Consider the following 14,510-nt stretch of genomic DNA (forward strand, 5'->3'; position numbering starts at 1 on the left):
GTGCCAATGTTTTAAAATCAGATTAATTGATTAATCATCAGAATAATTGTTAGCTAAAATAATTATTAGTTGCAGCTCTACATTTAAAGGGCAAAAGATAAAAACGCTGCAAGAGTTGCAGTTCATTTAAAAATTTTGTCTTTTTACATGAAGTAATGAACACAGAATATCATCAGCAAAAGTGATCTGGTCTAATGAAGTCCAAACTTTAACTTGGATACACGATTCCTGAGGAGCTCGGAAAATGTTCTGCTTATTCTCTTTGGTCTCTAAAACGGCTTGTTTCCTATTGAGAAAGAGGAAGCTCAGGTCGCTTCAGTGTTGCAACATTTTGCTTAAGATGAGATTTTGTAAGTCGATTTTATTCCAAGAAAGGTGTGGAAAGAGCAGGACTGATTGTTACTAGGGGTGCACCGATTGCAGTTTTCTGGCCGATCGCCGATTACCGATCTTTTAAAAAGCCTAACTTACCGATTCCAATTTTGGCCGATACCAATTTTTTGTCTGAAATGTTGCTCAATATATCAAGAAAGTTGCTGAATTGGCAACAATGGGGTGACTATTGTTTACTGTAAATGTGCAGACATGACCTGGTCGGCCGGTTTGTCAGTCAAACCTCTCTCACAGGAGAAAAGAAAAGCACAGTGGTTGATTTTTAGACCTTTACATCGGTGGATAAGATTGGCTTCATATGTAAAAATCGGCCGATCACCGATCTCCCAAAATTAAGGAAATCGGCACAGATAAATCGGTGAACCCCTAATTGTTACCATTAATAAAGCAAATAGACATAAAGTTTGTTCGCTATTTCCTTAATAAAATCCCGTAAAAGACTCTTTAATTTTAGTTTTCCCAAACTGCTTTAGAGTTTTATGTGATCATCTTACGGTGTTTCGAGTCACATCCACTTTGAAACATAAAAAACCTCAGATGGTGAGCGTTGTGCCCATGTTTGAATGCGAGTTGAAGTTTATAATATGTATTGTTTTTTTAAATTTCTTATCTCTACTTTCATTTTCAGTTGGACCTAAAATTATTCAACACATATGGAAATTAAGTTTTTTGTCCTTGTTGTAGGATTGACTTTAAAAAAAAAGATAAAAGTAATTTTGCAAAGACGGATGAAGCACTTTTGTGTTTGCAGGTTTGCTATGAAAGTACTGACTGGAATGTAGTAGATATTGAATGTAGTCATCAATATCATCGGTGATATTGATGAGCTGACTGACGTCAGATATTAAATTGCGAAAAAACAAAAAAATCTTTCTGCATTGCTCTTTTTTCTCTGCCGTTTAAATTCTTGTAAATATTTGCTGAACTTAAATAAACAACTCAGTGTAATAGCACACTAATATATAACTGGTACCTTAAACTAGATCAAGCTCTTAAATTTGTTTTCAAAGTTAGACTGTCAAATTATATCTAAACCGTTGCAACAACACCAACACAATATTCTAAAGAAGCTTATTAAAGCTGCAGTATATCACTGTAATAAATAATTTTATTTATTTTTTTTACATGTTTGTTAAAACTGTCATTATGTCGTGACAGTAAAGCATAACACAGATCTCTTTTTTTTTTTAGCTCTTATTCTTTTCCCTGTGGTTCAACTGCCATCTGCAGAAATGCACCGCTTGGTCAGAAACAACCAGACAGAGCCAGGAGGAGGGTCTTAGCGCTGTCAATCATGCATGTGTATTCGCTGTTCACACCCTGCCCTTTTCTCTCTGCCACACTACAGCTGCTTCACCCCAACAGAGGCTGCTCTGAATGCTAAGGCTAGTTAGCATACACACCAATGATGGCGGATAAACAGTTTTCCTGGAACACTAAGTTGTTTCTCCACCATTAGCACATCGAGCAGCACAAACATGAGTGCGATTCATACTCTAAGACCCTCCTTTTGGCTCTGATTGGTTATTTTTCAAAGGAAGCGGTGCGTTTCTTCAGACAGCAATAGTAGCAAAGAGAGGAGGACCTTGATTTTTTCACTGATTATTCATCATGTTGCACTGTCACAACATAAAGAGAGTTTTAGCAAATATGGAAAAAAAACATACTTTTGTAAAAGTTACATACTGCAGCTTTAAATGACCTAAATAGGGACACAGCTTATATGGAACCAGGTTCTGGGAGACTCACCAGCAGACCTTGGTTTCTGCGTAGGACAGTATAGGTAAACGCCGGGCAGGGGCAGTAGTGACAGGACAAGAAGCAAGTGTACAAACGGCCCGAACCTCCAGTGACCTGCAAACAATTCATGGAAACTAGATTAATATACAAGACAGAGCACTGATGTAAATTCCTCTTCTGCTGTGGATTTATTATGTGCCAGGAGTCTGGCAGCGATCACAAATGTTTATATCAGCACACGTTGGTTCCACTAGAGGATATAATTACAGATTTTTATCCCCGATTCTAATTACCTACTTTTTATCTCTGCAAACTTAAAAGACAAACAAGACTGAAAACGTCTGGCATCATTATTTATGGTAGCAGTGAAAATAACACTTTTATATTTTCAGTGAGCAGACAAACTGAATTAAACTGCGGACAACTCCTTCAAAAAAGAACATTTCCCAAAAAAGTCTTGATAGTCATAAAGACATATTTTGGCAAATGTGATTAAGGACTTCATGTTCTTAATCATCAGGTTTGGTTTATATCTCTAAATAATGACATTCATACATGGTATCGTTCTTTTTTGTTGAATCGTGAACTCTGACCTTAAGGCAAGCGAGGCCTGTAGAGCTTTACATTTAGTTCTGTTCTGGATGAAAGAATGTTATTCTTGGAATGCTATTCGTTCCAAGAATAACACATTCCTGGAATGTGTTATTCCAAGAACACATTGTGATTTTTTGATTTTTTCTATTTCCAACCTTAAAAGTTGTAGAAGTTACATACTGCAGCTTTAAATGACCTAAATAGGGACACAGCTTATATGGAACCAGGTTTGCTGAAGACATGCCCGCGCTCAGCAAATATTAGGCAGGTTATGTGCATGCGTTGCTCTCCTGAGTTCAGAGATGTTTTAGATTACTAAAAAGCTTTCTGCTGTAGTTCTAGCAACCTGTACGCTTCTCAACGCGCTCTGCCCGTTTTCCTCTCTGAGCTCCTCACAGTCACAGCGATGGATCTCTGCAGGCGTTCGCTCCACCTGTTCCGCAGTTTGCAAAAAGTCCATGCAAAGCACGTCGTGTTCTTGGAATAAATTTGGAGATCGGCCACTTTCACTGTTCAATTCTAATTTCAAATTTTTAAAAATACTTAATTGATTCCAAAGGGAAATGAAATGTTGTAACTCATTTATTTAAAGAGTTATTGTAGACGGTGATGGCTGTTTGCAGGAAGGATCTCCTGTAGCAGTCTGTATCACAATGAATTTGAGGAAGCCTCTGAAGACATTTTCTATTTTTCTATGACTCTATGTCTCAAAGAAGTTCTGTTCCAATGTTGTCTTTGGTTGTGGATAACAGATGTTATTGGACTTAGAAGTGGCTTTTCAATTACTTTGTTTTCTACAAATTGTCTTTGGATCTATTCAAGTACTCGAGTGATTATTGATTCTAACCTGGTGGCAGTAATAAAACCTTGGTGTGGCTTGTTCTAGGAGACAGTAATTATATTTTTACGTAGTGAAGGGCTGATTTGGATAAATTTGCTTCCCTTTATAAACTAAATAACCATTTAAAAGCTGCATTTTGTATTTACTCTAATAATATTCGAGTACACAGCTATTTTAACTATTCTTTTCTCTCCCAGGAGCTCATTTTGAGTATTCCCCACTATGAAAAAGTTAGAATCTAAGGTAATCTTGCTACCATTTTTTCAACCTCATCATTTCCTATGAGTTATTTAGAAGAGCAGGAGCAGAAATCATGTATTTTTAAACGAGCTGTGTGGGATGTCTAATGGCTCTGGGTGACGGAGCGTCGTGTCCACGGTGTCGGCATCCCCTCCCAGCTTTGGACAGTGATTTAAGCGCCTCTCTCATGCTTGTGAGGGCGCGTGAGGACATCACATTGGCAAATTAGCATGACACAGCACAATAATTAATGCCTCTCAGACTTGGCACCATTATTCTTCTGAGATATAATTAATTACCTTCCCCTATGATCTACCAAAGTAAAAAAAAAGCTCATTTGTTCAGTACGACGCTTCATTATAAATAAGGCACAAAAGAGAAAATTGCTTCGACTCAATGCAGCTTGAGGAAGATGAATAAAGCACCCTAAATACTGGGATGAGGAAGGAACACTGTGGTAACTAAACCAAGGACTTTCTAAAGAGTTAGGCTGATTAAGAAGCAGCTCACACTCGGGTCCTTTTTGTTTCCTGTTGGCGTCAAAGAAATGTGGCTCTGCTGCAGCTCACATAGCAGCACTGGCAGCTAATATCATCAAAGGATACAGCAACATGCAGACATGGATATATGTTTGTTTGGTAAACACAATACATCAAAATCTGACATGTAGTGGCAGCACATGGAACAGGAAGAGCGAGAGAGAGAGTTAGCATAGTTTAGACTCAAAAGAGCCCTTGAAAGGAAGCCATCATGATTCAGAGAACCAGGAGCTGACAGAGCTAACTGCTTCTGGTGTAAAACCCTGGAATATCACAACTGTATGTGATCATTCTGCATATGTGCATCACCACTCATCTGATCAGGTGCATTTATGTTGACTTATAAAAGTGCTTTACGATTTAATGCAGGGTGTCGCCCAGTGTATTACAAACCTGGCGGGCCACCAGGTTTTACTTGTGCCCCCGCCAGGCTACGCACTGCTTATTTATTTAAGTCTTTTTAAAATGTTTGCATTTTTTAAGAGTTTATAGTTGATGTTCCGGTGTTAATCTATCAATCTTTCAATAACACATGATTATCAATCAATATTTTCAGTTTCAAGTTTAAAGAAAGAACCTTAAAAAATGTCAATCATTTTGATAGATTTATTTGTATTTATTTTTTCAAATTAACACAAATTAGTAGTTTTAAAGATACATGTTTCTGACACATTGAGGGTCTTTGAGTCATGTCTCTAAAACAAAAAGGCGCTACAACTGAGTTGTTAAAATAAATGCCAAGAATAGTTGCAAAGGATGCTAACTGCATAGAAGAAAAACATCTTTGACCTTCACTCTGGTGTTTGAAAGGTTAAAAGGTCAGTAAGGTTTCTGTATTTGTAGTCAAGGAGCAAACATTCATAGCCCAAATCTAAATATTTCTTGTTAAGTTTGAAGATTAGACTAGATTATTTCCTTTATAATCTTTCTAACAAGCTGTCATTCAGTGCTGTGGTTAATTACAGTCAGAGTTGGACTCTGCCAGCTAACGCAGATCTGTGTTAGTCAGAACCAAAGCAGAAAGTTTATATGAATGATGCAAGAACTTTACTTTTTTAATTTAATTTTTTAGATTAAATTAAAATCTAAAATTTTAGATTTTAGACTAGTGACAAATAATAACAAGTGATTATTTGTCACTAGTTATGTTTTCATTGATCATTAAATTTTGCAGCTGAGAATTAGGAAAATAAATTTGCTAAACGGAAACACAATTTTTGGCTGTTTAGAAATTAGTGTATTTTGCAAAACTGCAACAGAAACACTTTGTTTTGCATCACACAAGTCATGTGATCAACAACAGGATGTTACTACTGATGGAAAAGACGAAGAAGACGACAGGAAGAGGTAGGAGGACGATGGCACAGCATGTTTTTAATGACTTATAGTGTAAACAAACTTATTCACATGTGATTTTAACTGCTTTTCTCATTTAATGGAAACACAGCAATTGCAAAATTGTGTTTTGTTTTTTTTAATCCTAGTGCTGATCTGTTAAATCTTCAAGCAACTTCTCTTAGACAACTTTTCTCTTGACTTCTTCCTCCTCGCAGGATTGTTATGCATTAATCCCAGTTTAGTGTTTCACACGTATCTCCATCACCCTTTGACAACTTTCGCCTGAATTATTGCCTTTTGTTGCTTATCTCTCCATTTCAAACATCTGAGACTAAGAGCCCTTCAAAATGATTGCAATTAACTTAATTTTTCTGATATCCAACAGCATAAATCATGTCATTTACCTCATTGAGCATCAATTAAATGCTAAAAGCATATATCAAATGAGGGATGCTGAAAGTGTTACATGTTGTAGTGATAGCTATTAAATGTTTTTTCTTTCTGCATCTTTGAGCTGTCACATGTCTATAAAGTAACAACAGGGTGAGAGTTCAGATCCTAGCGGCATTCAGATTCTGAATGTTACATAGTTAATTTTTTTTTTCACAAGATGAAACTTGGATTAATTAATGACTTGGTAATTTTGACAGAGACACCAACAATTAGTTTCATTAATAATCACCAGCTTAAATTAAGAACTGAAGAGTTTTCTTTCAACTTTTTGAATAGAAAGAAAATGATCAAAATATGCCTTCGAAGTTGACACCTTACTTTTACTTCCATTATTTATCCAATGAAAAGTGTGCGGGTGGAAGTATTGAACATCAAATAAAATTAAAATGGAAAACAGAAAAATGGTGAGGACAATGGAAACTGAGACCTGAATAATCAAGAAGTTTGATTACTCCAAAGCTAATTTGATTTAAACTAAAAAAAATAAATCATTTTGATGTATTCATTTGGGTTGAAAGTAATAAAAAAAGGTGGCAAAACATAAAAAAGTAACTTGTTTTCATCTGCTTATATTTTTGTGCTTTGCTTCATTTAAGATTTTTTAATAACACCACACAGTCGGTGTTTCTGTTCATACTTTTGTTTCCCTGCAGACGTCAGTGCATCATCCCTTATGTAAAGGTCAGTGGATGTTAGGAATGAGATAAGGTGAAAATCCCAGTGGTGAAATGCCACGTTCTCATGAGTAATTCATCCCTTCAGCGGAAAGAGACTGAGAGAGAATAAATACAACATGAGAAATCCAGTAGAATCCAGCAGAAAAGGGGGAAAAAAAACATTCACATATGTATGGGAAGCTACAAACCCCCCGCTTCATTCGTTATCTCGATTTAGTAATGTACAAACACATATCATTCAACTCTCTCATCCTCTTTTAATCCAAGTGGAAATCTTCTGGATGACTAATTGTAGGTGGCTTTTTTTTTTTTTTAAGAGTGAAGGGAAGTTCTTCAAAATGTCACAGTTAAGATTTATTTGCTAAAAGTTCAATACAGCTTCCTAAGTCAGAGCTCGGTGTGAAGATGATGTACCCTGAGCTGAAACACACATCCCAGAGTCCAGCTTAAAAGATCAGAGCTGTCAGAACAGAACCCCGGATCCACAAAGAGCCGTTTTCACCCACTCACTGAGACGCTTCCAACGGCTCATTAAAACTCACCTTAACTCAGCCAAAGAGCAAGTTATGTTCAATAAACATGTTTTTGTGAATAGATGTTGCTCTTCTAATAAAGCTTCCCTAAATACCGAGGCATAAAAAGACTGGTTGTCACTTCAAATAGAAGAAGAAGAAAAAAAATCAGTAAAAGGCTAAACAAGTTAAAAAGAAACATTTTTCACAGATTTTTCTCAAACATTTGAGATCTTTCTTACTTGTACTAAACAGCTGCCTCAGCCTTAATTGACGCCTACAGTGAGTAATAAAAAGTCTCATTTATTGTCATAAATAGGCGCAAATATTTCCACATTAGTACCGCAAACACTTAGATTTTTATTACAAACAAAAATCACAAAAAGAACCACAAAGTCTTGGAGGGACTGGAAAGAAGTTAAATAATATTATTTAATTTTAAGAATTCAGTGATATTTCAACAGTTTGTGAACGGGTTTTATCAATAAATTCTGGCACAGCCGGCCCTTTAAGAGCATGCATGATCTTGATTTGGCCCAAAATGAGAATGAGTCTGACACCACTGATCTAAAAACAGCAGCCAGGAAGTTAAAGCTTGGGCAGAGATTGGTCTCCACATTGACAATGAGCCAATGTGGTTACAAAATGGCTTTAGCACAGGAAAGGGGAAGTGTCAGTGTGACCATCACAAAGTCCTGATCTCAATCCTCTAGAGCAAGAGAGTCAAACTCATTTTCATTTCGGCCCGAATTGATATCACAAATGTCCTCAAAGGGCAGATTATGGCAGAATGCATTCATAAAATGGCCCATTAACAAACTGCTAGGAGAATAAATAGCTGCCTCAGTATCTGATGAGTGCTTTCTAAAACTAAATAATACTAAACATCTTTTCACATTGATGCAACTTGGCAGTATACAAGTAAAACCAGCTTATATATATATATATATATATATATATATATATATATATATATATATATATATATATATATATATATAGTTGTGTTGGGTCAGATTTGGCTCCCAAGCCTTGAATTTGACATCTTTAGAAATAATTTTGGAGATCCTAACTGACCTGAAAAAGACAAGTTTGGTCTGGTCTAACTTCACACAGTGAGAAGAGAGAGATGTATGAGTCTCTTATTTGGTGTATGTAAACTTCTGGTTTCAACTGTCCTCACATTCAGGAATGAAACAGAGCGCAATAAAAGTTTGGTTTCAGAAATACTATGGCATAATGTTGGTGAAAAAGCAAAAAGGAAAGTCATTTTCAGTGGTTTCTTTTATAAAGAAAAGGGATTTTTTGTGTGTGTGTCTGGCCCTACAGGTTGCCGGACAGCAAATATCAGCCGGCCTTGAGGGAAATCACACGAAACAATCACAATTCAAGAACAGAGCTGAAACTATCCCATTAGGAACCACCTTCCTGTTCGGCTTCATTGTCATAAAACGGCTCTCTTTATAAAACTATTTTTATTTCAGCCTGAAGGAGTTTACCGGAAAAAGTGGGGCACAATGACCACAAACTGTGTGGAGAACATCGATTCTCCCACCACGAGTAACGCCACGCCCTTCTGACGCGCAAACGGCATGACTCAGTAAAGATGACGGGTTTGTTTGTCTGAGAAATTCTGTGAAAATCCTGGATTTAGAGAAATAGATAACATCCAGGCTCCCACTTCTTGCTTTGAAGAGTAATAATAAATGTGTTCAGACCTTCTGTTGTATTTATTTTTAGTTATTTCCAGGATTTATCAAAAATCTTTGTTGCTCTTATATTCAACAGAACTAATTTACGTACTGAGACACACACACACACACACACACACACGATCATTTTTATTTTTCTTCTTTAGTTTACATTTAAATTAGTCAGAATTGAAAACTGTTGTGGTCTTATCATGACTATTTTTACAATTTATTTGCAACTTTCTTAAAGATGAAAACCAGACCTCCTCTCTCTGGTTGAGAACCGTCTCCTCTGACTTGTGCTGACTCATCAGTTCCTGGGGTCAAAGTTCTCCAGGACGTCACAAAGGTCATGATTTGAAGATGGCAACACTTGGAGTTTGTTAAGATACTTAAGTTTTTAAAGCCCAGTCCTTTTCTTTATGTGCTTTAGCATTTCTGTGATACGCTACTGTAGGGCTGAAACGATTAATTGGATTAATTATTATTATTAATCAATTACTGAAATGCTTGTCAACTAATTTAGTAGTCGGTTGATCTTTAACTGGAGTATACAGACTCAAAAAAAGAAAAATTTCCTTAAAGAACAACAGGCTCATAGTAATTAGGCCAAAACTGTAGGAAAGTCTATGTATACGTTTTAGATTTAAGAAAAATCTTCTTTGTCTGTAAATGTGTTCTACCTAGAACTCCTCAAGTGGCAAAGTCTTAGCTTCATTGGTTCAAATCCTATAAAAATAAAAATCTCCTATTAAGCACCTTTTGCTATACAAAAACAGATCAGTCCTACAATGTATTGATGTAAAGTCAAGCAGAAAGGGCTGAACTTTTCAGGTGTTGATGTTACAAATATTTTTTAGATACTGAAGATTCCTTCTGCTACAAACTATCAGGCTGTTATTGCATTTTAGGCATTCATTTCTTATTTTAAAAAGTAAGTGAGCGATTTGTTTATTAGCATCTATTAATGCATTTCTAAAACTGTATAAAAAGTCTTAGGTGGTTAAATGAAGCTGTTTTTATCTGATTGTCAGAATAATCAATAGATTAATTAGCTGCAGCCCTGCACCACTTAGCATAAATATCTTTGCAGTTAGATTGATACTGAGCAAAACGGGCTGACTAGCAAAAATGAAACTACTGTCTATTGTCATACGAGACAGGAAATTGTCTCCACACTATGCTTAGCAGGCACCAAATACTGCACATCACCACAAACATATCATCCCCACTGTGAAACATGGTGGGTGCAGCGTCATGCTGTGGTGGTGCTTCTCAGGAGTAGGCCAAGGCAGAAGGTAAAAGGAATACAGCAAAATATAGAGAAATCCTGGAGAACAATTTGTTTTTATTTATAAGAGAGCTTTTCTAAATCCCCTAAGAAGTAATTGAATCTCAGTTATAAAATCCAGCTGTTCCAGAGGTCAGATAGAGGTCAGACAGAGGACGCAGTAAACAAAAGAGACATGTATGAGAAAACCCTACACCTCATCCTGAGCACATCACCCACTACTTGAAAAATAAACCATCTTTATTGTTTATAATAGTCTGACTGTTACTCAACCCGGAAAGTCTTGTAATACTGTTGACAGAAGAAAGAAATTCATAAACAGTAATTATGCGGCTCTTATATGGAAGTTGTTCTGTTGTACTTCGCAGTTCAACACTCTGTAGTTTATAGAGATTGTCAGCTGTGCAAGCGGGAACTCCTGACTGCAAAGTGCGCAACGTTGACAGCTACTTAACAGACCTGGAAGGCTTTTCGACCGCTGGGAGAGGACAGACACGTGACGGAGCGCTGGTCAACCAGGTCCAACGCCTGCAGCGCACAAGTCCCGAAGACAAACTTCAGCCTGCCAAGACGAGAGGAAGGCGGCGTGAGGGCTGAGGAAAACCAATAGAGTCAGAGATCTCATGGCTTCAATCTTGGTGCATGATTCAAAGTTATAAGAAAATACAAGCTCTAAGGATTAGTCCATCAAGAATAAATTTCTATTTGTAAATTCATTGATAATTCAAGATCCTTCTTATTGAGACGTTCTTCTGATCCCAGAGCGTGCACGGTGGCGAAACACAAAACTGCTGCTGTACAACTTACACAACAGGCTGTTGCTAGGTAACCAAAGGGTGAGTGAGTTAGTTGATGCCATCAACCTTTGTTAGCTCGCTTTGTGAGGTTGAGTGGCTAAAGCCTTTCTTCTGCCTACATCCCCCAGAATGCTGTGTGGTTCTGGACCGAAGTTCAACGAAACTATTTAAAATTCAATCAGATGTATGATCTATTGATATTTTTCACTTTGACATTTCAAAGGCTCAAACGGAAAAAACTCGAGTAGCTTTGTTCTGCTATCCGCTATTTGCTTTTTGAAAGTCTTGCTCTCTCTCGCTCTCTTGCAGCTTGAATGAACCAATGAATCAGATCGAGTTTAGTACCAAGTGGTCAACAATCAGGGCCCGTCAGGCAGAAAAGATTTTAGTCAACGGAGGATTTCTGGTGCCGTTTTTTGGGGGGGAGGGGAGAGCGTGAAAGTGAAACCATATTTTGTTTTGTTTGTATGTTTTTAAGTCTGCAAACCACAAAAAATATATAATTTATAGAAATGAAGAAAGAAATAATGTAACCACATTACATTTGTCTTGTGATAATTCCAATCATATTTTGAAAGTAGTCGCTAATTCGTGAAAAGATAAACATGGAGCAAAACCTCAACTTTCTGACAAATTTCACAAAACCAAGATTTTCCACAGCGTGAACCCCTACACTTTAAACTTCCTGATGAACAAACAGGATGTGAAAGTGTTACGCAGGCAGGGAGCGGCCCTCACTGACAGCAGCGCAGACCACCAGGGCAGGAAATGTCTCCGTCAACACACAGCTGGGCATCAAGTCTCTGTCTCTACATCACGTGGGGCAAATCCAAGCCATAAAAATGCCCCATTCATTCTCCTTAGTGTGGTTTAGCAGTTCAGCATGACTCAACCTGAGCACCCTTTCCATCACCGCTCGGATCACACTGGATGAGTGATGTTAATGCTATTCTCCCACAGATATTTTAAATAGAAAACAGAAAAAAATGGATGTCAAGCTCAAAATACTACCTTTGACAGAAGCAAATGTGTCATGTATTAGGAAAATGATACTTACGCAATAAGTAGGTCATCAGGTACTGCAAAAAGAAAAAAATAAGATCTCAATTTCAAAATGCAACAAATAATTCCAGTTTATTGAGGAACTGTTTAAAGGGGACTAAAATCTAACTCCAGGTTATTGCTTCTGGCCGTCACACTGGAACTGGAACACTGCAATCAAATGCAACTACTCTTGGTATGATGATGCATTACTCTGTGGCAAAGAAAAGGCATGCTGCCAAGCGTTTTTTTAATTCAGCAGCTCCACATTCTGCCTGTGCAAAACTTACCTGAAATATGTAATTATACTGTTGCAAATAATAAGACTTATTTCTTATTTTACGGATTACCTTTGAGGATAAATAAAGATAAAGGATATATGTGTAAAACAAACACCAGTCACAAGTCTAATTTTGCAAATGAGTCTGCAGTAAGAGAGAGCACTTGCAGACATTAATGAGAGGTTGCAGCTTGTTGACTGAAAGGAAACATAACTACAAGAGAACCGTCAGTTCAAACAAAATGCATTAAAAAAAATGTCTTCAAGCAAGAAAATTAACTCAGTATGGGGCAAAAAACCCCGGGTTGTTTCCGCTGTTTAAAATAAGTGGGGCTAAAAGGGAAAATATCCCTTTTTTGTGGACCCTGGTCCACATTCTTTGGACCAGGGTGAGTAACCTTTACAATTCTGAAAGCCAATTGTTCCACTATTCCTTCAAATTCCACTTTTTGCAAAGACGTGATGCCAGCTGTTACTGCTAAGGATTACAGTTACAATGCAGAGTTTGAAAATAGCTATCTAAAACAACCTGGTCCTGTGAAAAAGTCATTGCATCTAAACAGCTGTTTATATCTACTCAGGTTATCTTTGTCTAATATAAAATTTCTCTGATGATCTGAAACATTTACATTTGGCAAAAAGAAATAACAGTATTAAGAAGGGAAATATTTTTTTTCCAAGAACTACTACAGTGAATTAAGAAATCACACATTAAGTCTTGTCAGAAAAAACAAATTAAGTCAACATTGTTATGTGGATATATGATACGGTATCTGATTTGTATTAAGGATAGGTGGTTCTGGCCTATTAGCAATGTCAAAATTCTGTTCACAGCTCATAAAATCCAGTTCAAATTCTAAGGCAGCAGTGCCCCTTACAGCTCAAATAGTTAACTACATTACCCTGCTACATTAGCAAAAGCTAAATTTCTTTCACTGTATAAGCAAAGTGAAATACTTTCATTTTATTTGAAGCAAATAGCAAGTCGCTATAGATATCCGATAATTCAAATCTGCCAAGACAGTGCGGGAACTAGGAAGTTAGTAATTCTCGCTGTTAGTTCGTAGAGTTCGAGACACTTTTCCGTTAAAACCAACCAAGCTAGCGCTCGTCTGGCCCAATATCACCACTCGCTCTTTGCTTACTTTGAGTCGTCTCTTCGTAGTTTTTCTGGATGTCTCCAAAAAGCTGTTCTGCTACTGCGGGTAAAAACGTCCGCATTTTACCACATAGTTTTTTGCTTCTGGCACTACCGCTCTTCATCAACCAGTAAGGCGCGACCAAAACATTACGACTTCCGGTGTCAGAGTGCTGTCGTCCTTTCAAAGTAAACGTTATTTTTCACCTTTGCAAATAAGCATGGTAATTAATTCATTTATTTTTCAAATTTGACTTAACTTTCAAAATTCAATAGCAACTCTTATTTTAGCGAAAAACCAGCAGCAAGAAAAAATTTAACTAAGTACATACAGTACAGACCAAAAGTTTGGACACACCTTTTAATTCAGTGAGTTTCCTTTATTTTCATGACTATTGACATTGTAGATTCACACTGAAGGCATCAAAACTATGAATAACACATGTGGAAATATGCACTAAACAAAAAAGTGTAAAACAACTGAAAATACCCCTTATATTCTAGTTTCTTCAAAGTAGCAACCTTTTGCTGTGATTACTGCTTTGCACACACTCTGCATTTTCTGGATGAGCTTCAAGAGGTCGTCACCTGAAATGGTTTTCACTTCATAGGTGTGCCCTGTCAGGTTAATAAGTGGGATTTCTTGCCTTATAGTCATGAAAATAAAGAAAACCCATTGAATTAGAAAGGTGTGTCCAAACTTTTGGTCTGTACTGTATATGAAAATAAAACATGGAAATCTGAATTTTTAAGAGCTTGGAATACAAGTAAATATTTTTTTGTAGCTTTTCTTGAGACGGAAGAAAATACTCACCTTATCATACATGAACGGTGACGTGACGGGGCGACATGTATATTTTATGAAGGTGCGATTTCTATTTATAAGAGGTATTTGTCTGTCTGTTTATCCTACTCTAACAGACTGTCAGACTTTTATTACATACT

General features: G+C 36.9%; 1 protein-coding gene across 1 annotated transcript in view; it reads right to left on the reverse strand.

Moving 5' to 3' along the window:
- Nucleotides 1-13,721, reverse strand: part of zswim7 (zinc finger SWIM-type containing 7) — a 17,503-nt gene extending 3,782 nt beyond the window's left edge. The window contains exons 1-4 of the mRNA XM_023342375.1: nt 13,573-13,721; nt 12,164-12,185; nt 10,769-10,871; nt 2,143-2,247 (exon numbers count right to left, since the gene is read on the reverse strand). Coding sequence (XP_023198143.1) covers nt 2,143-2,247; nt 10,769-10,871; nt 12,164-12,185; nt 13,573-13,690 — 348 coding nt within the window. The 5' untranslated portion in view covers nt 13,691-13,721. The remainder of the gene's footprint in view (nt 1-2,142; nt 2,248-10,768; nt 10,872-12,163; nt 12,186-13,572) is intronic.
- Between the last annotated feature and the right edge of the window lie 789 nt (nt 13,722-14,510).

The sequence above is a fragment of the Xiphophorus maculatus genome, chromosome 11 (assembly GCF_002775205.1).
Source record: "Xiphophorus maculatus strain JP 163 A chromosome 11, X_maculatus-5.0-male, whole genome shotgun sequence".
Lineage (NCBI taxonomy): Eukaryota > Metazoa > Chordata > Actinopteri > Cyprinodontiformes > Poeciliidae > Xiphophorus > Xiphophorus maculatus.